The sequence below is a fragment of the Musca vetustissima genome, unplaced genomic scaffold (genome assembly GCF_032173495.1).
Source record: "Musca vetustissima isolate MV318-11 ecotype Yass unplaced genomic scaffold, APGP_CSIRO_Mvet_v1 utg978, whole genome shotgun sequence".
In the NCBI taxonomy this organism is placed as follows: domain Eukaryota; kingdom Metazoa; phylum Arthropoda; class Insecta; order Diptera; family Muscidae; genus Musca; species Musca vetustissima.
The window spans coordinates 214766-239208 of record NW_026882773.1 but is presented as its reverse complement, the minus strand read 5'-3'; the positions used below and the strand labels follow the sequence as shown (position 1 = coordinate 239208).

At 32.3% G+C, this 24443-nt stretch overlaps 1 protein-coding gene across 1 annotated transcript; it reads right to left on the bottom strand.

Annotated features, from left to right (window-relative positions):
* Positions 1 to 3389: 3389 nt before the first annotated feature.
* LOC133329451 (protein takeout) lies at positions 3390 to 22367 on the bottom strand. The gene is made up of 5 exons (XM_061537924.1): positions 22290 to 22367; positions 12715 to 12824; positions 3832 to 4096; positions 3611 to 3760; positions 3390 to 3547 (listed from the first exon to the last, which is right to left on the bottom strand). Exons 1-5 carry the CDS (start codon positions 22354 to 22356, stop codon positions 3399 to 3401), a joined length of 741 nt encoding a protein of 246 aa, XP_061393908.1. The 5' UTR covers positions 22357 to 22367; the 3' UTR covers positions 3390 to 3398.
* Positions 22368 to 24443: the final 2076 nt, after the last annotated feature.

The window sequence follows — 24443 nt, the reverse complement described above, 5'->3', positions numbered from 1 at the left end:
GGTTCACTACCTTGGGCCACTGGCTTAATCTTCTAGATCGGGCTATTCACCAATATCGATTTCTGTTTATCGGTCATTTATATTTAAAACAGCGTCAGAAAACCTTTATCTACTGACTTAATATCACAACATAAGCATTACATTTTTACAGCTTACCCTTCCAGCATTCATATTTTTGGCTTTTCTGCATTTTCCGCAAATTTTCTTTTATTTAGCTGTACTTTCTTTTTTTCTCAGCCTATTCTCAACCTCAGCTCGATCTACTTTTTTGGGAATTGGAAATTTGTCTATATGGTATCTCACTTATCTTCTGCAGCGTCTTATTGATAGCAGAGACAACCCTTTTGCGTGCCAACTCATCACGTTCAGTCTCACCTGCAAAATCTAACATAACATCTTCCCAGTTGATATAAATTACTCCATTTTTACAATATCATAACAACAGAGCAAACCCATCTATTGGAATTTATATTTAAGCTAGTTTATGGATTAATATGAATTCCATATTCGATTATGGGTCAATCATCGGGCGCCACTGAAGCGATTTTCGCAAAATGTCGGTCCTCCTCCGAAGAAACCTAACCATACGAAATTTTCTTATCTAATTCAGGTTCGAGTTTGAAAATGATTTTATCTAATTTCGGTTAGGATTCATATAACACAATTTGCGTGGCCAACTCATCACGTTCGGTCATTGCTACTTGACGACCCATCTGAAATTTACTTCTCTAATTATACCTTTCACCACACTGTGGTACAGGGTATTATGTCTTTGTGCATATGTTTGTAACAGGCAAAAATAATCGGTTTAGACCCGTGGTTCCTTTTGAGAATATGCATAGAATCACTTTCTGAGTCGATTTATGCATGTCCGTCCGTCCGTCCATGTATTTTTGTGAACAAAGTACAGGTCGCATTTATGATCCGATTTAGATGAAATTTAGCACATGTCACTAATTTGGCCCAAGGACGAACCCTATTGAAATTGGAGAAAATCGGTTCAGATTTAGATATAGCTCCCATATATAATTTCGTCCGATTTAATGTAAACGGTCCCTATATATCTTTCGATTTGCACGAAATTTGGTATAGCCAACTAAATTAGGTCTAGAATGATGTGTGCTGAGTTTCATGAAAATCGGTTCAGATTTAGATATAGCTCCCATATATAGTTTCGCACGATTTTATGTAAATGGTGCACCAAAGTCCTTGAAAATCATTTGATTTGCACGAATTTTGGCATAGCGTATTGAATTAAGTCTAGAATGACGGGTGCTAAGTTTCGTGAAAATCGGTTCAGATTTAGATATAGCTCCCATATATAGTTTCGCCCGATTTTAGGTAAATGGTATACCAAAGTCCCTTTTTATCTTTCGATTTGCACCAAAATTGGTATAGCCTATTGAATTAGGTCTAGAAAGATGTGTGCTAAGTTTCATAAAAATCGGTTCAGATTTAGATATAGCTCCCATATATAGTTTCGCCCGATTTTAGGTAAATGGTGCACCAAAGCCCCTGAAAATCATTTAATTTGCACGAATTTTGGAATAGCGTATTGAATAAAGTCTAGAATGACGTGTGCTAAGTTTCGTGAAAATCGGTTTAGATTTAGATATAGCTTCCATATATAGTTTCGCCCGATTTTAGGTAAATGGTGCATCAAAGTCCCAGCTAATATTTTGATTGGCATGAATTTTGGTATAGCGTACTAAATTAAGTCTAGAATGATGTGTGCTAAGTTTCATAAAAATCGGTTCAGATTTAGATATATCGTAGCTTCCATATATAATTTCGACTTATTTATGTTAATTGTACACCAAATAATCAATAGGTGTCTGATTGAGATAAAATTTTAAAACGTGCCGCATACCGAATAGCGTGTGTCAAGTTTGCTTTAAATCGATTTACTGTGCCACTGTGCGCAAACGACTAAACTTGACCAAATGAAATGAAATTTAGCATAGTTTCCAGAAAGACATAAAAATCACATATTTAAGTTCGTTCAATTTCATGCCAAAATTCCTTCAAAAAGGCGACGTCTTTTCGAATATACCCAAAGTGGTGAAGGGTATCATATAGTCGGCTAAGTCCGACTTTACTACTTTCCTTACTGGTTCAAGTATGGCCTCAAAACAGGTTTGATCTAGTTCTAGATTTGATTTCTCACATAACCTTTGTAGTACGTTACTGGCATTGCTTGCTCTACTCATCTCGTTCGGTTTCACCACGTGCTTCGAAGAAGTCAAACCTTCCGAAAGTCGTTTCTTAAATTCAGGTCCTGTCCCTAAACTGATTTCATCAAATTCATAAATTTTTAACTATTCTTACTGGCTACCATTTGCTGGTCAATTCATGATCTTCGGTCTCAGCTGTTGTCCCCCCGAAGAAGCTAAACCTTTCGAAAGTTACTTCTCTAGTTCAGGTTTATTATCGAAACTAGTTTTTTTTAATTCAACAATTTTTAACCTTCACGTTCGGTCTCAGCTGTTCAATGGTCCTCATCGGAGGACGCCAAACCTTTCGAAACTTGCTTCTCTAATTCAGGTAAGGTCTTGAATCCAGCGGTAGATGACTCATTTAAATTTAGGTGAGTCAGTGAGTTCATCCGACTCACATCTAATAATATATCTCCAATCCTTGAGTAGATGTATTTGCGGAAGGGTATTCTTTTGGATAAATAATTTTAAGAGAATTTATTTTCGCTACGGGGTTTTACTGTAACTCGGATTCAGATTTATATATTCCACGGATATACCAATAATGGGGCATATTCCAAAATATGGGTCTATATCGATAATTATCTACAAATCCGATTTTCACCCCATATGAAGTTTCAGTTTTTTTCGAAATTTTAAAGGTTTTCCTTTTTTCCCACCGAAGTGGCTGTAATTTTAAATTCCGGCGTTTTGGAATTTATTTTTTGCTGTCATATTAAGGTCCCGCCCCATGATTCTTCCCATACAAAGATCAAATGACATTTATGGAAAGTTCTAGATTAGAGCCAAAGTTTACATCAAGAGTTTTCGCAGTTAGGTATTTTATTTTCTCCTGGCAGACATTTACAATGATTTAGGCCCGAACAGTTTTAGGTATTTTAAATCTTCACCTGATGGTGGAACATATAAAAAGTAAAATTAATATTATTAATAGTTTAATTTAAATTCATTTTATTTCGAAATTTGAAATATTTTCCATTTTTTTTAATACAATGACAACTTAATCAGTTAACATATTAAGAACTTATAAACCCTACAAAAATATATACACATATTATCTTAATCATATCAAAAGTGGAGGATCAATTATCTAAAAACTACTACTGGTATTATGCGTATTTTCAATTCGATTCAATTTGTTCATATATATACAAAAAAGTTTTAAACTTAAAATCATAAAATTTACACATAGAACCAGTCACGGGGTACATGTTTCAGGAACTGATTGGTCAATTTGCCAAATTCCATGGCTAATTTTTTGTGCAACTGAGGTTGCATAGCTTCGAGGACAACGCGGACATTTTCACGCAAGAATAAATTGGTGGCTTCAACTGCAGGGAAAAAATAAATTAATTATTGAAATAATAAAATAATATAAAATTTTTAATACTCACGTAAAATACGATTATTGTTGAAGGCATTTGAGATAGACATACTGGCCTTTTCCACATCCAGGGTAATGCTGAAGGCATCTAAATGCAAATAGGTTTTGCCATTTCTTACTGGTGTGGAAACCTTGCCGGTGAGATTGGCCTTGCAACCCTCTGTAATTGAAATGGAATATTTGTTAGAAATAAATAATACAAAATTTCGATTAAAAATATGTTTTACTTACCAAAAACGGCATGGAAATCACCACCACCGGAAGCGGGAATAATCAGCAAAACACCCGAACTAATATATTTCGATTCAATTTTCAATTTGGGCATAATAATTTGTGCTGTGAAAGGTTCACCATTTTCACTCAATTTCATTGATTTCACATCGAAATTACTGGCACCAAACACTTCCATATCTCTCAATGTGATTTTATAACCTTGAGGTCCATCGGTCAACTGCAGGGCCAATTCACTCATGTGGAAGGGTTCAACAGAGGGTACCTAGAATAAAATCAACAGAAAATTTAAGTTTAATATAATAATAATATAAAAATATTTAATTTTATTTTTAAATTCATGGAGGTCGTTATGTATTAAATATTCGATTAAAAATTAAATAAAAATACGTATATGTCTTTCAAGAAGGTTTATCGGGTTATAAGGTTATATCGACAAAGTTTCTCGACTGAGAGGGTCATCTCCCTTTAACGTAGGGAGCTCGTATAACTCATATTTCGAAATATGGAAAATCGGATTCCTTGTAGATGTAGTAATACCGGCTACAATTGTTCATGACATTCAGAATCTCAGATTAAGACATCCTATTATATAATTTGTTATATTCTTCACACAAAGACCGGGGAAATTGATCACTATTAACGGTATTCCAGTTATTTCGCCTAATCGATATCAAATAAAGGGCAATCCTTTATTCCGATATTGTCGTTATAACCAGGCAAATCGCGGTGGTTATACAAGATTTCGACTGTACTAAGAACGTAATATACAATTTGTTATGACATGCAGAAATTCTAATTTAGGTTCAATTTCGAAAAATATTTGATATAATCCTCTCATTTTTCAACCTCAGCATGTTCGGTCTCAGCTGCTAGAACGTCGTCCTTTCGAAAGATGCTACTCTAATTCGATACTGGTTAGATTTAACTCTCGATGTGTTCGTTTACTAAATATTTATAACTCGTACTGGCATTGGCGACCATTTGCCTGGCCAACTCATCTCGTTCGATCTCAGCTACTCCTTCTCCGAAATTCATTTTTCTAATTTAGATTCAGCCTCGAAAAAGGTTTGAGCTAAGTCTCTAATTTTTTAGCCTTCCTTACTGGCATTGGCGACCATTTTTCTGCCATACTCATCAATTCGGTCTCAATTGAAAGTTACTTTTCTTATTAAGATTTGTTTTCTTGATACTGGTTAGATATAATTCTCGATGTGGTCTCTCAATTAAACGCTGTGGGTCGTTACTGACTTTGGTCACCATTGGCTGGCTAACTCATCATGTTCGATCTCAGCTTCTTCTGCGAAAAAGTCCTAACGTTTCTACTCATATTCAGGTTTAGTCTGACGTTGGAGACCATTTGCCTGACCAACTCATCACGTTCGATCTCAGCTATTTCTGTTCCGAATAAGCCTTCCGAAATTTACTTTTCTATTTTAGGTTCAGATTCGAAAAAGATTTCATTAAATTATTGCATTTTTTAACTATCCTTACTGACATTGACGAACATTTGCCTGGCCTACTAATCATGTTCGGTCTCAACTGCTCAATGGTTCTCCTCCGAAGAACAAAACCACCAAGGTGATTTTCTAATTGAGATTTGTTTTCTTGATACTGCTTAGGTATAATTCTCTTAATTTTTGTAATTCGTTACTGGCATTAGCCTGGCCAACTCATTATGTTCGATCTCAGCTTCTTCGGCGAAAAATTCCAAAATTTCAAACGTTGCTTCTCCAATTCAGTCTTCACTTTTAATCACTCTACAATTCTACAACGGAACATTTTTCAATTACTACCAGGGAATTATTTTCAATGTTTATTTTTGTACATAAATTTATTCTACATAATGTCATAGTACTTAATAAGCATCCGATTTAATTTGAAAAATATATCTTCAGAAACCTCAATATCTTCTTTATCTGGAAGCAAATGTCTGAGATCGATATACATTGCTTTAATCTATCCACGTTTGTTTTCGGCTAACAGTTCTCCTAAATCGATAAAATTCCTTCTCATCTAATTTGATATTTTAGGTTTAAAAGGATACATTAGAGCGGATCAAATAAGTTCAAAGTATTCAGCAAAATAATGTTGGTAATAGAACCAGTTCTTTTTTCATCTAGTTCTTTTTGCTCGTTCAGATTGTAGGTGTACAATTTTATTCGAAGTTTTAAGGAGTTCATAATGTATCTTTGGAGTTCATTTTTAGGGCCAACAGCATACAAAGGACTAGTTCAAAGTAACTATTCTCTAAAAGGAGCGACCGGCACTAGTTCTCTTCTTTTGTTCATCTAGTTCCTTTTGATTATTTCGTTTAGCTTGTGGGTGTATCCATATTCGAAGATATTATTGTATTTTCGGAGCTGATATTTTAGGGTCTGAGCATACAATACCGTGGGTCGTTCCGGAAAGAACTAGTCCAAATGGGCAATTATGCAAACGAAGTGATCGGTGCTAGGTCCGACCCTTTTGTTCAGCTAGTTCATTTTGCTCCAGTCATCCATTGTTTGCTCCAGTTCACTTTTGTCCCAGCGGTTCATTTAGATCTTCCCGTTTAACGCGTCCCATCTAAACTACCTACATGAATGACATAGTACCTTTTGCGATGACAACCGAAAAAGATCGAACCGCAGCAGGAACGAGATTGACTAACTATGGCATACCCAATTGCAGGCTATGCAAAAGGCACTAGGTCGTTCCCTTTTTTCCTTTTATTTCACTGGCACACTACAGTTCGTTCGGTCAATACTGTCGTTCATGCTTCTTCTTTGTTTGCTTGAATGATATACAACGTCTAGTTATTACGCGGAATATTTCATTTATCAATAAAAGAAAGAAACAACTAATGTTACATAATCTGATACATATATGGGTTGGTGGAGCGAAATAAGCAACGGGTGCAAATAAGGCCGACGGATCAAGAGGAACTAGGATAACGAGAGCAAAGAGTAACGAGCGAGCAAAATGATCTAGGTGCACGAGAGCAAGAAGAAACAACTGGAGCAAAATGAACTAGTTGAACAAAATATCCTGACCTAGTTCCGATCGTTCCTGGATCGGAATATTTCCTTTGCAACCCTTGAGAAAAAATGTTTAATGCTTAGAGCTATCTTCTTTGCGAAACTTTGAATTCTATAATAACCACTATAATTATTATGTGACCCTTTAGATGCTATAAAATACAATCTTGCATATGTAGTAGTAAACGAATTTTGTAAATTAAATATATTCGTAGTATTTAAAAGTGTGACTGGCGTAGTACTCGGTAGATTCCTGCCTTCACGTCCCTCCATAATCCGAACAATGGGGTGTATGTGCTCCTCTCGTCATGAGCTTATATACAGGTTTTAAAGATAATAAAATTCAAAATTCTTCCACAACAGCCATAATCTTACAATAACATTAAAAATTTCTGATCATTGCAAATAATGTAATAACATACTTCTTGCATCTGCAAAAACTTAAATATGTAATTATTATTTGGCCATAACCTGGCTGGCAAAATAATACTGCATTCAAGTTGTGTTAACACATGTTTGTTAAAACGTACTCATTTAAAGAGTTTAAAGACCTATGAAGGTTTTTTCGGTTCTTTTTTTTGGAGAATATGTTTAGCATTGTTCTGTAAGCTGGCATATGAACCAGAACCTCAAAGTGAGTACCAAAACTTACATAAATGCAGCATGCGAATATGCTATAATTATAAGCTTGATTTTAAATAGATTGCAAGGGTTACAAGCCAGTATTAATGATTGGAACAAAGGAACAAGATGGTCGAAAGACTTCTACCAACACAGAGACTCAAAATTTTTAATAAAAATGTGATATTAAAATTTGCATTTACATACAGTGTCTATTTCTGAAATTCATTAAATAATATAATTTTTTTTTCTATTAAAAATATTTTATTTATTCGCACTTGAACTTCTCCATTACACCTCGATATGTACAAACATACAATTTTCCTTCCCAATTGCCCGAAAGAAGAAATACCAAAAACATCAAACAAAATTTCACAGTCATTAAGACAGCAATTTCTGGAAATTTGACATGTAATCGATTACAAAACACATTGCAAGTCATGAATGAGTTGTGTGCCGTTGTTTGTTGCATGAAAAGTCGTTTTTGCTGTACCTTGCACCAGTACTCAGTTACTAAGTCATTGTGCTACTGTGGTGTTGCATTGGGAAATTGTTCGTTGCAGGTTGCAATAAAATGCAAGCTTACAAGGTGTCTGCAATAAATTGAAATAAGTCAAGTGAACGTTGAATGGAAAATTCAGTAAAAGGAAGCCAGGGAAATGTGGTGGAAGTAATACTTGTGGAAAAGTTTTATTTATTTGTATTGCATCATATTTCCCAAGAGTAATTTGTATATGAAAACATATAACGAATGTTTGAGGAAACAAAGAAATAATATAATTGTTTAATTAAAGATTTGATAAAAAAAATTGACCTACGAAATAGGCGATTCTCATTTGGGGTTTTAGGTATAGCCGCCATATATCGGCATGCCGAGTTTCTGTATTTTGTAGATTTTATTAGAGTTGTTCTATCTAGTTCAGATAGCTGATCGCTCTTTTTAGTTCAGCTCTTTTGACTGAACTAGTTCGGTCTTCCAGTTCAATCGTTCACAATTAAGCTCTTTTACTCAGCTGTCGTTTTACTTCGGTCGTTCTTTAAATAGTTCATTGCTCTCCGAATCTTTCTTGGAAGACTGTGATATGTGAATAAAAACAAATTTAAAATTTTGTTTTTTTTTATGGCGAGGATATTATATAGAAACATTTTAGAACAGTTTATGGGGATCTATAAGGTGTGGATTTTTAAAGAAAAGTTTCAGAATAATTGAAAAATTACTTGCGAGCATAAATGATAGGCAACATATTTCACATGTTTGCTAAATGAAAGCGCTGTTAATATCACATGCAAAATAAAACTCGATCGGTGCCCTTCCATTTAGAGAAAAATCGAACTAGGTCAGTAAAACGCTCACATTTGGACTAAAAGGAACATTTATTCCAGTTCATTCTTTTAACGAACTAAAAAGAACGACTTTGAAAGACCTAGTTCAATCGGTCTTTTAAGTGAATCGTTCATTTGAACTAGTTCGTTCGTGAATTGTATAACTCTAGATTTTATACGTTTGTTAATCGAATATTTCTTTTTTACATTGGGTAGCAAATTTGCATACCAATATATATGAATATTTGCCAATGGTTGGATATAACGTGCACATAAGGGTACCCGCATTATTTTGAAATCTTAGGAAAATTAATCATTAAAATTGGCTGCAACTTAGTATTATTTTGGTTAGAAAGTATCTATGGAAAACTAAGTTGGCAAAGTTCCGTAAAAAATTTAATGGACCTTTACCTAGTATCCGAAACTACGTACCTCTTAAAGAAAACGATTTATTTATTAAGTAATCCTCTTCGATTTTTATGTGAAGATTATAACAAATATATAATAGGATGTGTTGATCCGAACCTCTGTATGTCATCGAATAATTTATATTACGTTCTTCTTAAGGACAAAAGAGAGACTAATGGAGCAAGTGTCACGAAATTTAGCATGTATGTTTGATTCAAGCCAAAGATATCAACTATCGGTTACAATTTAAGGAAAACAATAGACCAAAACTTCAATTATGACTGTTTTCTAGTCGCTCTTAAAGCCACAATCATGAACCAAACGTCACAATATTTTAAAAGGAGATGGAGTTTTGTCGAGTTGGACAATCTTATTCACGTAGCGGAACGATCTTTCTCGTTCCTTTTTAAAAAAGGAACTAGTTCCTTAATGTAGTTCCTTTGCTCCATATAGTTCCTTTACTCCATGCAGTTCTTTTGATCTTTGCAGTTCCTTTTCTCCACATAGTTCCCATTCGTAAACCGTTCCCTTGAATCTCTCACTCTTAAAACAACAATTATGAACTAAACGTTAAATGTAGAGTTGAGCAATCTATTTCTCGTAGCGGAACGATCTTTCTCGTTCTTTTTTTAAAAAAGGAACTAGTTCCTTAATGTAGTTCCTTGGCTCCATATAATTATTTTGGTCTTTGCAGTTCCTTTTCTTCATATAGTTCCCATTCCTACACCGTTCTCTTGAATCCCTCACTTTCATCGTTCCTTTTGTTTTGCTCACAAAGTTCCGTGTTGTTTTGTTAATAGAAGAAACTGAAAGCTAGTTCCGATCGTTCCTTTCTCGGAATAGTTCCAATGAACTAGTTCGTTCCGAAATTACCCAACTCTAGAGTTGTGGCCAACGAATAACCATGGATCTGATGATCGATCCACATTTTGAGATTCAAACAGACTCTGTATTTTTTAACTTCTTCATTATTACACTAGGGAGCGCAAATGTCACGAGATTTTGTTCATATTCGCAATTTAGCACCGCTAAAACGTGTCTCGCTGTTCTCGAATATCAATGCAATTGAAATACAAAAAACTCGTCAATATTATTAATGAGTTAAAGTCTTGACAGTTTGTCAAACTGTCTGTCAAACGAAAAAACAGAATACAACCGGACAGTATAAAGTCAATAATAGTCGTTCAAAAACCCGCACTCTCTTAAGCCATATAACATTCCGAGCAGGTTGCCGAAATTCTAAGAGTGCATGGATGACTGCAAAAATATTAGAAAAATAGCTTCACCATTGATTAGTCTCTCGGATATAATGAATAACAAACAAATTTTATACTTGTATTGCTCTTTTCAGATTTTTTTTAAATTATTTTCAGGTCCACAAGTTCTTGCTTAGAAACGAAAGATATACGATTGCTTCATAACGAACCTAATCATTATCCAGAGTATGAATTTGCATTTACATACAGCGTCTATTTTAGTTAAAATTTAACGAACCAACTAGAGGATTTTGTTTATAAAAGTACCTTACGATAAACGAAAATATTGCTCCTCAGATATATATGTAAATATTGAAAGCAACAAAAAATATCGTTTTGTCAATTTTCTAAAATTTATGAGTATTCCTCCATGATTTAATCTTTCAAAGTCGTCATCAAGGCAGATTTGCCAAATCTGGTTTCTTTAAAATACAAACGCTAGAATCTATTATCTTAAATAACCAATTGTCTACGACTAAATTTCATTGAGTTTCTATGTCAAAACGATTGATTACCATTAACAAATTTTGATAATCAATTTGTGGTTAACAGTAAACTTGACTTGAGACTACCAGCTACCGTAAATTAGAAAAATGTTGATCCAACAACCTTTTTGGTTAGGCAGAATCTAAAAGAAACCAAAACAAAAAGATAAATAAAAATCCCCTCATATTGTGGGGGGTAGGTATTGAGAAAACAAGTAACCATCAGAATGACCTTTATGGGCTCACCAAATCGTCGATTTTCGCATTCTCATAAATAACGATTAATTAATATTCATGTAGCCGTAGAAGGGCACAACATTTAAATATATAGAAAAGAAACGTCATATGCCGTATAATGATAATGTTAAATGTTTTTAAAGCGTGAAATAGCAAAAAATACGATCATTTAGAGAATTGATATTGTCATGCGATTAGAAAATACGACATACATTTCTATATGTTCACGTGATTTTTAATTATTTGCAAAAAACTAAAACCTTGTTAAGTTCTGAAGGGTAGAAATTTTATTATCCTCCAAAATAAGGTCGAAACTTAAAATAACTAAAATCGATCAGGACTTTTATAAGGGGGCTATACCAAACTACAGATACTCAGGTTGGAAAATTGGTCTACGACTTTGAATATACCGAAAATTTCGAGTGACATTTGTGTGGGGCTATGTAGAAACGTGGACTTATATTGAAAATGTTCTGTAAAGAATTTGGTTATCCATCAAGGTTACTGAATGTCAAATTGCGACCACTTCATAATAAAAATACAAACAAATTGGTGTTGTCGAAAATGTGGACGGATATTGATAATTTAACTAAAATAATATTTTTTTTATTTATTTACACAAAGCCATATTTGGCCAATTATTATGAATACATTATGCGACACTATACTATACACTATATATGACACTACTCTAAAAAAACAATTCGGTACCAAAATTTTAAAAATACTGAATAATGGAGGAACCTTCATCTGTAGCCTCCGAAACATGGGAAAATACTGATTTTGTTGTAGAGAAATCTGTATCCAATCGAAGAAAGCTCCTTGGGTTTCAATGAGGCTTGCCCCATGTTGGGCGCCAGTGAAGAAACTCGAAACAACAAGATTTACAATAATGCTGGCTACTCCTTGTTTAGGAACTACTTCCAGCTTATGATCTAGTCCATCAACTTGGGCAAGCGTGGGTAATGATCTTAAGCCTCCAGTGTTCGCTAAACGAATCAGAGTCGGAGGGTCCGGAATCGGAGTGAAGAGACTTTATTTAAATTTGGGCTTGCTTAAGTACTACATTTGAGAAGCAAGATTGTAATCTAGTATTGGTTGTATAAACATGTAGTAATATCAGATATGTAGTTTTTGGTACTATTTACTGACTATTTACATAAGTAACCGTTAATTTCAAATATTTAAATAAGTGTTGCATTTTAGTATTAAAATGATCAATAAAACGTATGTGTTTATACTGTAGTAATTAAAATTTGAATAAAAATAGAGTTGATCCGCTTCACAATTATACATTTAAAATACCATAATTTTGAAGGTAACTAAAACGTGCACCAGTATTGATATTTTTTGCCAGAAAGATTTGACACCCTATGAGAACCCAAATGCCAAATTCGAAGTGTGGAATAATAAAAAAACTGTATCTTAAATATTGCGAGCTCTATCGTGATTTCTAATATGGGGTCTCCGGTGAAAGCTTCGTTTATAAAAATATATATTTATAAATTATATTTTATAAATTTGTACACTTACCTCAATTTCTGGAATACCCTTAGCCAAATATGGTTTTAAATGTTCCAGTGAGTTCATAAAACATTTCAGCAGTTCAGGATCATCCCGTCTGCAGGGTTTGATATATTCAGCTGGAAGAAAGGAAAAATAAGATAAATTTTGTAATGTATGGAGAATATTGATTTTTGTGCCTGTTTATGGGCCCGAAAATCTTTAAAAACATATTCGATAATAAGTAAGAAAGTGTCAGTCGGTGTTGCCGATAAGGCGTGGATTTTTGAAGGAATATTTTCCCAAAAGTACATTTTATAAGAATTTTTTCGAGACCTATTAGAGGCGTTACTTTTTCAGAATATTTTTTCGGGGTCTATAAAGTCATGTTTTTTAGGAATATTTTTTTTTGGGGGTCTAATAGAGTCATGAATTTTTTAAATATTTTTTCAGGGTCGATTAGAGGCTTGAATTTTTAAGAATACATTTCAGGGTTTATTAGAAGAGTGAATTTGTTTAAGACGATTTTTTATTTGCAGACATTTCGATTAAATTAAAAAAATATATAGCCAAAAATATTCCTTAAAATCCACGTTTATCGGTCCACAAATTCTTTAAATCAAAAATATTCAATAAAAAATCCACGTTTTATGGGTACAAAATCCACGCTTTTAAGTTTAATAAATTCTTCAAAAAAATATTCAATTAAAATCGACGTCTTATGGATGCACAAATTCTTTAAAAATAAATAAATAATAATAATAGAATAAATTCTTCAAAAATTTATCTTTAAAAATCCGCGCCTTAAGGGGACCTTCTTCAAACAGCGTTTCTGCGAATGGCGTGCACGATAACTCAAAAACTAATAACCCAATCGATTTAAAATTTTGGGACGTTTCTCAGTGAGTGTATAGCTATCGTATGAACTAGGATAAAGCCAATCGATGAAGATCTTTCTTTATTTTTGAACTTAGTTTGTGAACAAAAATAGGCGATTTTCCAAAAAAAAAAAAAAAAAAATCAAAGTTCCGCCATTTTGTTAATTGTTGTGCGATGTCAATAATCCTAGTTCATACGAGATCCAGACATGTACTCTTTCTAACACCGTTGGCATTTTTGGATTCCGATGTTCCAGTGAGGAGTTATCATGGCCGCCATAAAAAATGAGGACTTTTCTTTGATCACAAAAAACAACAACAAAAAGTTTTTGTAAATTGTTTGTCTTCCTTTTAAAATCTGCAAATATATGGGCAATATTGCCAATTTTTTAATATTCCATTTTCAATAAATCAGCTTTATTGTTTTTGTGGCACATTAATGATTTTTGGTACACATATAGAGAAAAATGTTCTGACTCCGGAACCGTTCGCGATGAGCGCAAAAGTTATCGAGGTTATAATTTTGGGCATAAGAAAAAATCCTAAAATTACGCCGTTTGTTATATTGACCAAAAACGTTGATATATATCTTCCTCCGTAAAATAAGAATATGAATATATTATAATAATCGCGAAAAAGTTGCACATCTTCGCGAAATATGAGAAAAATAATAAAAATATAGGAGATTACGTCAATATTTTCATTATATTAATGACATACACACCTAAAAAATAATTTAAAAATATCTACATAATCTAAACACCATGATGAATCAAATGATATCAAAATCACACAAGTCCGTGTAGCGGTTTGTAAATCACAGCGACAACAAAACAAGATTTTGAGGAAAAATATTTGTTTTTGATTCGAAGAAATAATGTCATCATATTTATTTTTTTAATTTTATACAAGAGATTTCAGAAAAAATGTTGGGCTTATTCTTCTATTTTACCCGAATTTCGCCGAAAAATTGCCATATATGAAAATGATCACTTCATGTGTATAAGTATACACCTTGCGGATTGTACCAAGACCCTTTCGATAAATCTTGGGGTTATGTAAGTAGAAATAAATCTTAAAATAAAACTATATTATGAAATATACATTTTAAATTGCGTCTAAATCGCGTAATTATCAAAATCATTTGATGCGCATGCGGTTTCAAGGAAGTACTGAAGTTTATCTTCCAATCCATGTATATTTTGCAAATTTTCATTTGACGGCTAAGATGTGCCACACGTTGCATTGAAGAACCCAAAAAATCGTAAAACGCGAATAATTTCCGAAAACTCCATATGCCATTAACGCGCATCCGATTTCGGTGTGCACCCTAAAAAAATACATCGATCTATACCGATTTCAATGTGGTCCATTAAGAACCATGGATGTGCCAGCTCACACTATTTTTGAGATAAATTGGGTACATCTCTCTTTCGGCTGAAGTTTTTAAAGATCTCTTTTCGAAAAAGATCAAAATCCGTATGAGGTCATTTATTAATGCGGAAATGATCCACAGAAAACGCAAATAAATCCACGATATTTTCAAAAATATTTTTTGCTAAATTTTGTGTGTTTTTGGAAGGCCAGTTCCCGCCGTTCTAGTAGATGGACTTTCACGAAGAAGATTTTATATCATTCGAAACGTAAAAAACCTTATTGATCGCGCGTGCCCAAATCATTCAGTTGACAGATCTAAAAATTTGACTCGAAAAATAGGTTTTTTAGAAATTTGAGCTAGAATTAAAATTAAAAAAAAACACTCAAAATCGAGCTTCAAAATGTCAGCATCATTTAAAGGTAGATGCAGTTAAAATTTTGAAAAATGATACATAAGGGGCGTAGTCCCCATTTTGTTGTCTTCTAGTTTTACTTTGACACGAAGACCGTGAAATGAGTGGCTTAATCACAAATCGATTGAGAACATAAAAAAACTGGTTCGCTTCAACCTGTTTTACACATTTTTTTACATTAAAGTAGACACAGCTTCCACCAAAATAAAGTTTGGAGGTCAATATCATGAACAGTTTGCAACGACAGATCAATTAACCCAAAGCTATTCACTTTTTTCATATACTTAAGTAATTCCCGAGTTATGAAGGGGTGAACCTCCGCTTCAGCTATCTTAAAAAATTGGCAATATTGCCCATATATGTACAAAGTTACAAACCTTAACAAGCATTGGTATTCATTTACCAGCCCATATAAAATCTTAAAACTAAAAAAATCGAGATTGGGTGGGGGGTTCCCTTAAGATCCATAAATTCTTCATTAAAAAATCTACGCCTTATAAGTTCATAAATTCTTCATTAAAAAATCTATAAGTTCATAAATTCTTCAAAAGTATTCCTAAAAAATCCATCCGTTATGTCTGCATAAATTCTTCAAAAAATATTCTTTAAAAATTCACGTCTTATAGATCCATAAAGTCTTCAAAAGTATTCCTTAAAAATCCATCCCTTATGGATGCAAAAATTCTTCAAAAAATATTCTTTAAAAATTCACGCCATATAGACACACAAAACCTTCAAAAATATTCTTTAAAAATTCACGCCGTATGGGTCCACAAATTCTTAATACATTAATCCTTAAATATCCACGCCGTATAGGTTTATAAATCCTACAAAAATTATTCATAAAAATCCACGCCTTTTAGGTTCGAAATCTACACTTATCGCTCTGAAGATCCTGTGAGAATATTTTCAAAAATTTCATTTAAAATATATGAACTTTTGGATACCCCCTCGTAACGCCTTAGTATTCCATAAATATTTTTATTTGTTCAATTTTACTTTCTTCTATTCGATTAGTAGGTATGAAAAGTATTCAATTAGCATCTATATAACCACAATGACTTCGTCTGCTTCTTCGTCGGAAATATCTAACTCAAACAGATAGAAAGTCAAAAGTGTTAAAATAAATACATTTCATTTATTTTGTAAATAAAAATAAAAAATGTTGCAGATTTTAATGAGCACCTCGTTACTTGTTTTCTTTATAGGTTGTAATAATAAAAACAACCTTTTAAAATTAAATAATGATAACTTTTGTTCGACAATATTTAAGTGTTGACACAAATGCATCATTGGCATCACCAATCAGCAGATGAGCCATATCTTTTAGGCCGAAGCAAAAAATTGAAAAAATAAATAAATACAATTTTTGCTAATGAGTTAAGGTCATGCATCATAAAACGTATTTTGCCTTGGGGAAAAATTAGCAAAATATTTTTGGGGGGAATTCTGAATATTGAAAGATGACACAAGAAAAAAGAAATACAATTGTTGAATTTTAAAAATGTGTGTCAGTGGTAAAATTTATGTTTTTGCTAATGGATGTTACGAGAAAAAGAAGAAGATCTAGACAGGTTATTGTAGTTGGTATAAGGTGAGAATAATAATGACATAAGAATTATAACCTGACGAAGATAAGATTTTTAAAAATCTGGTTACCAAAAATTTAAATAGGCATCATTTTTGGTATTATTTCCCCGCCAATTTTACAGTTAGGAAGTAACATAATGTAAATTATAGAATCTACCAATGTTATAATTATTATTCTTTAGCAAATTAACACTTCTCACTTCTGATTATAAATAATAATTATTTATAAATTAGTTCTACATAGATTAAAATGAAATATTAGGTTGTAATATTGCAGAAATAGTAAGTAATTCATAAAAAAATATTCTTGAAAAATCTCAGTACCTATAAGGTGTGAATTTTTAAAAATAAGTTTTGAAGACTTTTCGGACCTATATTTTTGAAGAATTTGTGAAGCCATAAGGCGTGGATTTTTAAAGAATTATTTTCGAAGAAATTTCTGGCCTATAAGGCGTGGATTTTTAAAGAATAATTTTGAAAGAAATTTATGGACCTATAAGGCGTAGATTTTTAAAGAATTATTTTTTAAGAAATTTATGGACCTATAAGGCGTGGATTTTTAAAGAATATTTTTTGAAGAAATTTATGGACCTATAAGGCGTGGATTTTTAAAGAATAATTTTTGAAGAAATTTATGGACCTATAAGGCGTGGATTTTTAAAGAATATTTTTTTAAGAAATTTCTGGTCTATAAGTCGTGGATTTTTAAAGAATATTTTTTTAAGAAATTTCTGGTCTACAAGGCGTGGATTTTTAAAGAATATTTTTTTAAGAAATTTCTGGTCTACAAGGCGTGGATTTTTAAAGAATTATTTTTTAAGAAATTTCTGGTCTACAAGGCGTGGATTTTTAAAGAATTATTTTTTAAGAAATTTCTGGTCTATAAGTCGTGGATTTTTAAAAGCATATTTTTTCCAGGCCTATATAAGTCGTGGATTTTTAAAAGAATATTTTTTTAAGAAATTTCTGGTCTATAAGGCGTGGATTTTTAAAGAATATTTTTTTAAGAAATTTCTGGTCTATAAGGCGTGGATTTTTAAAGAATTATTTTTTAGGAAATTTCTGGTCTATAAGTCGTGGATTTTTAAAGAATATTTTTTTAAGAAATTTCTGGTCTATAAGGCGTGGATTTTTAAAGAATATTTTTTTAAGAAATTTCTGGTCTATAAGGCGTGGATTTTTAAAGAATATTTTTTTAAGAAATTTTTGGTCTATAAGTCGTGGATTTTTAAAGAATATTTTTTTAAGAAATTTCTGGTCTATAAGGCGTGGATTTTTAAAGAATTATTTTCTCCATGGACTACCACAAACATTGGCGTGGATTTTTAAAGAATTATTTTTTAAGAAATTTCTGGTCTATAAGGCGTGGATTTTTAAAGAATATTTTTTTTAAGAAATTTCTGGTCTACAAGGCGTGGATTTTTAAAGAATATTTTTTTAAGAAATTTCTGGTCTACAAGGCGTGGATTTTTAAAGAATTATTTTTTAAGAAATTTCTGGTCTACAAGGCGTGGATTTTTAAAGAATTATTTTTTAAGAAATTTCTGGTCTATAAGTCGTGGATTTTTAAAGAATTATTTTTTAGGAAATTTCTGGTCTATAAGTCGTGGATTTTTAAAGAATATTTTTTTAAGAAATTTCTGGTCTATAAGGCGTGGATTATTAAAGAATATTTTTTTAAGAAATTTCTGGTCTATAAGGCGTGGATTATTAAAGAATATTTTTTTAAGAAATTTCTGGTCTATAAGTCGTGGATTATTAAAGAATATTTTTTTAAGAAATTTCTGGTCTATAAGTCGTGGATTTTTAAAGAATTATTTTTTAAGAAATTTCTGGTCTATAAGGCGTGGATTTTTAAAGAATAATTTTTGAAGAAATTTATAGACCTATAAGGCGTGGATTTTTAAAGAATAATTTTTGAAGAAATTTATGGACCTATAAGGCGTGGATTTTTAAAGAATAATTTTTGAAGAAATTTATAGACCTATAAGTCGTGGATTTTTAAAGAATAATTTTTGAAGAAATTTATGGACCTATAAGGCGTGGATTTTTAAAGAATAATTTTTGAAGAAATTTATAGACCTATAAGGCGTGGATTTTTAAAGAATTATTTTTTAAGAAATTTCTGGTCTATAAGGCGTGAATTTTTAAAGAATTATTTTTTAAGAAATTTCTGGTCTATAAGGCGTGGATTTTTAAAGAAATTTCTGGTCTATAAGGCGTGGATTTTTAAAGAATTATTTTTTAAGAAATTTCTGGTCTATAAGGCGTGGATTTTTAAAGAATTATTTTTTAAGAAATTTCTGGTCTATAAGGCGTGGATTTTTAAAGAAATTTCTGGTCTATAAGGCGTGGATTTTTAAAGAATTATTTTTTAAGAAATTTCTGGTCTATAAGGCGTGGATTTTTAAAGAATTATTTTTTAAGAAATTTCTGGTCTATAAGGCGTGGATTTTTAAAGAATTATTTTTTAAGAAATTTCTGGTCTATAAGGCGTGGATTTTTAAAGAATTATTTTTATGAAATTTCTTTCAAAATAATACATTCCACCCTAATATATTCAATGTACATTTGAAATTGTAAATCACAGATTTTTTTTTAAATTTTATTTATTTTTTTCTCCCTCTCAAATCGCACCTCATTTTACTATGCGGAAGTATTTTGTTCGTCACACTTTTTTGGTCCAAAACAAATACAAGTTTTTGAGATAATTAATTAGCGGCAGACCACTACGCAGATCATCGATTTTTTTTTATAATCAATCGAGACATTGGGCAGACGTCAGACATATCTGATTCACACAGCAAATGCATATATAAATGCTTTTTGATTTTATTTCTTTTGTTTTGGATTTGATTTTGTTTTTGCTTTTCCACTTTTATTAATTTTTTATCTGTTACTACTTCGTACCTTATTTTGTTAACGTTTATATAGTAAACAGCCAAAAGGCAATATAGAAAGATAAATACCTAATGGGCAAACTGACTTCATAACGTAAAGAAAACAACAATTATAACACAGTTCAAAGTCGCTTTTGGCCAGAAGACAAAGTCAAGGTCAAGTTCGTCGAAAACACAAAAAAAAAGATGCGGATGTAAAGCAAAAATGTATGTATGTTTAGTTGTTGTAGATACATAAATGATATTGTTGCCGGCCGGCCCTACTGCAGGTGTAGTGCCATTATGAATGGAATTTTTTATTTAATTTGTGAATTGATTTAAGCATCAATTTAAGCAAACCGGTAGGTCAGTCAATCCGTCGTAGGGTAAATAATAAAAAAAAACAAAAATATGAAGATATTCCGCTATTTTGCAAATTAATTTTTTTGACTATGCATTTAAATTTCAAAATGTTGTTGCATACGGAAATGATCTTATATTTGAAATAAAAGTTAATTATTTTAGACCATGACAATGTACCGAGACCTAGACCAAATATTAAAATTAATTAACTTGGTTGCATTTTGAAATATTAGTGATCGGAGGTTATCGGATTAAACGAGGATTTTATTAGAATATTTTTTAGGACCCATTAGGCGTGGATTTTTATTTACAACTATGTTGTCAGGGTATTATAGCTTTGTGCAGGCCCAAGAGTTTGTAACGCCACGAAACATTGGTCCTAGACCCACCTTTAAGTATACCGATCGTCATATCTCGACTAGCTGAGTCGATCTAGACATGTGTGTCCGTCCGTCTGCCCGTCTGTCTTCACGAAATTTTGCATATAGAATGGGTTCTGCCCAATGAAGACCCCCATTGTTTTTGGTAAAGATCGGTTAATATTAAGAGGATGAAATGGACCAAAAACTTTATTTTTCTTTGATTTTCTGGTCCCTCCTGGGGCTGCAATTATGGTCCAAACATCGCGAAATTTTACATGGAGAAGGGGATCGGGCCGAAGAATAAGCATGCCTGTTTTGATAAAGATCGGTCACTATTTAGCGGGTGAAATGAACCCTGACATTTGCCCTGAACCCTGACATAGCGTATATGTTTATCCCTTAATGGCCTAGACACGAGAAGTTGATAGTAGGACAACGCCTAAAATGTTAGGTGATGATCAGATATCATTTTTTCGGATGAAGTTGACCGAAAACTTAATTTTTGTACTTTTCGAGTCGAAAGCCGAACATCTCAGGGGCTGTACTGATTATTAGTAACATTTTCTGACCTCTAGCCAGTCAAAAGTGTGCAAATATCGCGAAATATTGTCCAATCTCAGAATATAGAACCACAGAAAGTTAGATTTTCATGGAAGTTGTGTAGGGTATCATATGGTCGGCCGCGTCCGACTATACTGCTCCGCTAACTGGTTAAATAAATATTTTTAAGGATATATCGATCCATAAAGCAAGGGTTTTGAAGAATATTTTTGGAAGAAATTTCAGACCCATAAGGCGTGGGTTTTTAAAGAATATTTATGCAGTCAAAGGCGTGGATTTTCAATGAATATTCTTTGAAGAATTTGTCGAACCATAAAGAATATTTTTTGAAGAATTTGTCGAACCATAAAGAATATTTTTTGAAGAATTTGTCGAACCATAAAGAATATTTTTTGAAGAATTTGTCGAACCATAAAGAATATTTTTTGAAGAATTTGTCGAACCATAAAGAATATTTTTTGAAGAATTTATGCAGCCTCAAGGCGTGGATTTTTATAGAATATTTTTTGAAGAATGTATGCCCACATAAGGCGTAAATTTTTAAAGAATTTATGCAGCCATAAGGCTTGGATTTTTAAAGAATATTTTGGAAGATTTTCTGCAGCCATAAGGCGTTGATTTTTAAAGAATATTTGTTGAAGAATTTATGCAGCCGTAAGGCGTGGATTTTTAAAGCATATTTTTTGAAGAATTTATACAGCCATAAGGCGTGGATTTTTAAAGAATGTTATTTTGAAGAATTTATGCAGCCATAAGGCGTGGATTTTTAAAGAATATTTTTTGAAGAATTTTCAGATCCATAAGCCATGGATTTTTTAAAAAATATTTTTTATGGCGTGGATTTAAAAAAATCCAAGCATGGATTTTTTAAAAAATATTTTTTGGAGAACTTATTGAACCCAAAAGGCGTGGGTTTTTAAATATTTTTGAAGAAATTTATTACTTATAAGCGTGAATATAATTATAAACGTATGAACGAAATTTCATTGTATTTCAAAATTCTCAAACAAGGTGATTATAAAAAATAAAACCCTTTAAAAATATATTTTTTAGGTGATCGTGACTAATTAATATTTTTTTCAAAGCAGCCTTATTAATACAAAAATAAATTGAAGTGTGCTTTAATATTTTTTAAATTTTTTTAACAACATTTCCATTATTTTCAAGTCAAACAAAACTTACGAATTTCACCAGCTTCCTGGGCCAAGATCACTTGGAATGCAACTAAACACAAAGCAATTTTCCACATTTTAATATTATTTTTTTAAAATATATTTTTAATTTTTTTATTTATTTGAAAATATTAATATTGTGAATTTTCTTAAAGATCACAAATATCACAGTTATTTAATCCTTTTTCTTGTTTTTTATTTTCTTTTTCCAATTTTTTTGCCCGTTATTTTCCGATATTAACAACCGTTCGCATTGAGCCGAGATTCAGATCTGTCTTCGACGTTCAACATTGCCTCATATTTAAAACCTAAAAAAATATTAGCAGCCACAACAAAATCCAGCAACAGTAATTATGGCCGAAAGCTCTGATATTGTTTTGGGGTAACAACAAAGCTGAGCGATGAGCTTTGGTTTTTTGTTGGTTGGTCCAGCAACAAAAGTGAATATACAATGGTACATATATAAAATTCACATAGCTGAAGATAATTCAGCAAAAAGGGGATTTTTTGTTTGTTTATTTGTCTTTTGGCGTATAAGAGAGACTTTGTTAATTTTTTCCTTTACAGAAATGTTTCAAAAGAATTTTTGTAAACATTTTATGCGTGGATTTTTAAAGAATAGTTTTCCTTATATGTAGAATAGTTTCAGAAGAATTTACGGATCTATAAAGCGTGGATTTTTAAAAAATAATTTCAGAAGAATTTATGGATCTATAAGACGTGGATTTTTAAAAAATAGTTTTTCAAGAATTTATGGACCATTAAGGCGTTTATTTTTAAAGAAAAGTATAACAACATTTATGGATCTGTAAGGCGTGGATTTTTAATGAATAGTTTATCAAGAACTTGAGCACATATTAGGCGTTGATTTGTATACCCTACACAACTATGTTGTCAGGGTATAGCTTTGTGCAGCCCCAAATGTTTGTAACGCCGCGAAATATTGGTCCTAGACTCACCTTTAAGTGTACCGATCGTCATATCTCGGCTAGCTGAGTCGATCTAGACATGTGTGTCCGTCCGTCTGTCCATTATAATTTGTAAACACGATACCGGTCACAGTTATGGACCAATCTTCACGAAATTTTGCATTTAGGATGGGTTCTGGCTAATTAAGACCCCTATTGTTCTTAGAAAAGATCGGTTAATATTTAGGGGATGAAATGGACCAAAAACTTTATTTTTGATGGTTTTTCTGGTCGCTCTAGAGGCCGCAATTATGGCCCAAACACCGCAAATTTTTGCATGAAGAAGGGCATCGGGCCAAAAAATAAACATGCCTGTTTTGATAAAGATCAGTCATTATTTATCGGGTCAAATGAACCCTGACTTTTGTGTGAAAAATGACAAAATTTGTACTCTATAGCGTATATATTTACCCCTGAAGGACATAGACCCGAGAAGATGATAGCATATCCAAGAGGATTAGTTGACCTTTAAATTGATATCAATTATATGGTCGTATGTACTCAGATGTGGGAGTTACACTTAAATATTTACAGGTGATTACGTACTGAGATATTATTTAGTAACCCATTGCCACACAAGAGGGCGGAAATATAGCGCTGATCGCTTTGAAATTTTCCATGAGGGTCCAGGTATGGTCAAGGACAATGCCTATAATTTTCGGTGATGATCAGATAATAATATTGGACCGAAAACTTATTTTTTTTTTCGAGTCTATCTATGGGCCACAATTGAAAGCCGAACATCACAACAAAACCCATGGTGAAGGTAATCTGGACAAGTAATTGTAAGGGATTTACTGAATATCAGTAATACTTGATGATCTCTAGTCGGTCACGAGGGTGCAAATATCGCGAAATATTTTGTATGTTTAGAATATAGAACCACAGAAAGATAGATTTTCGTGGAAGTTGTGTAGGGTATCATATGGTCGGCCCCGTCCGACTATACTGCTCCGCACACTGGTTTAATAATAGTTTCAGAAGAATTTATGGTTCTATATGGAGTGGATTTTTTTAATAGTTTCATAAGAATTTATGGACCTATAGGACGTGTTTTTTAAATAGTTTCAGAAGGATTTATAAATCTATAAGAAGTTGATTTTTTTAGAAAAGTTTCAGTAGGACCTATCAATTAAATAATCTCCGATTACTGTAATTGATATTTGTCTGGAGTCAATTTGAAAACTAACAACCCT

Coding starts and splice junctions, on each gene's coding strand:
- LOC133329451 (XM_061537924.1), bottom strand. CDS start 22,356: ATGTGGAAAATTGCTTTGTGTTTAGTTGCATTCCAAGTGATCTTGGCC. Junction 12,825..22,289: donor CCAGGAAGCTGGTGAAATTC/GTAAGTTTTGTT, acceptor CCTTTCTTCCAG/CTGAATATATCAAACCCTGC. Junction 3,761..3,831: donor TGATTTCCATGCCGTTTTTG/GTAAGTAAAACA, acceptor TTTCAATTACAG/AGGGTTGCAAGGCCAATCTC.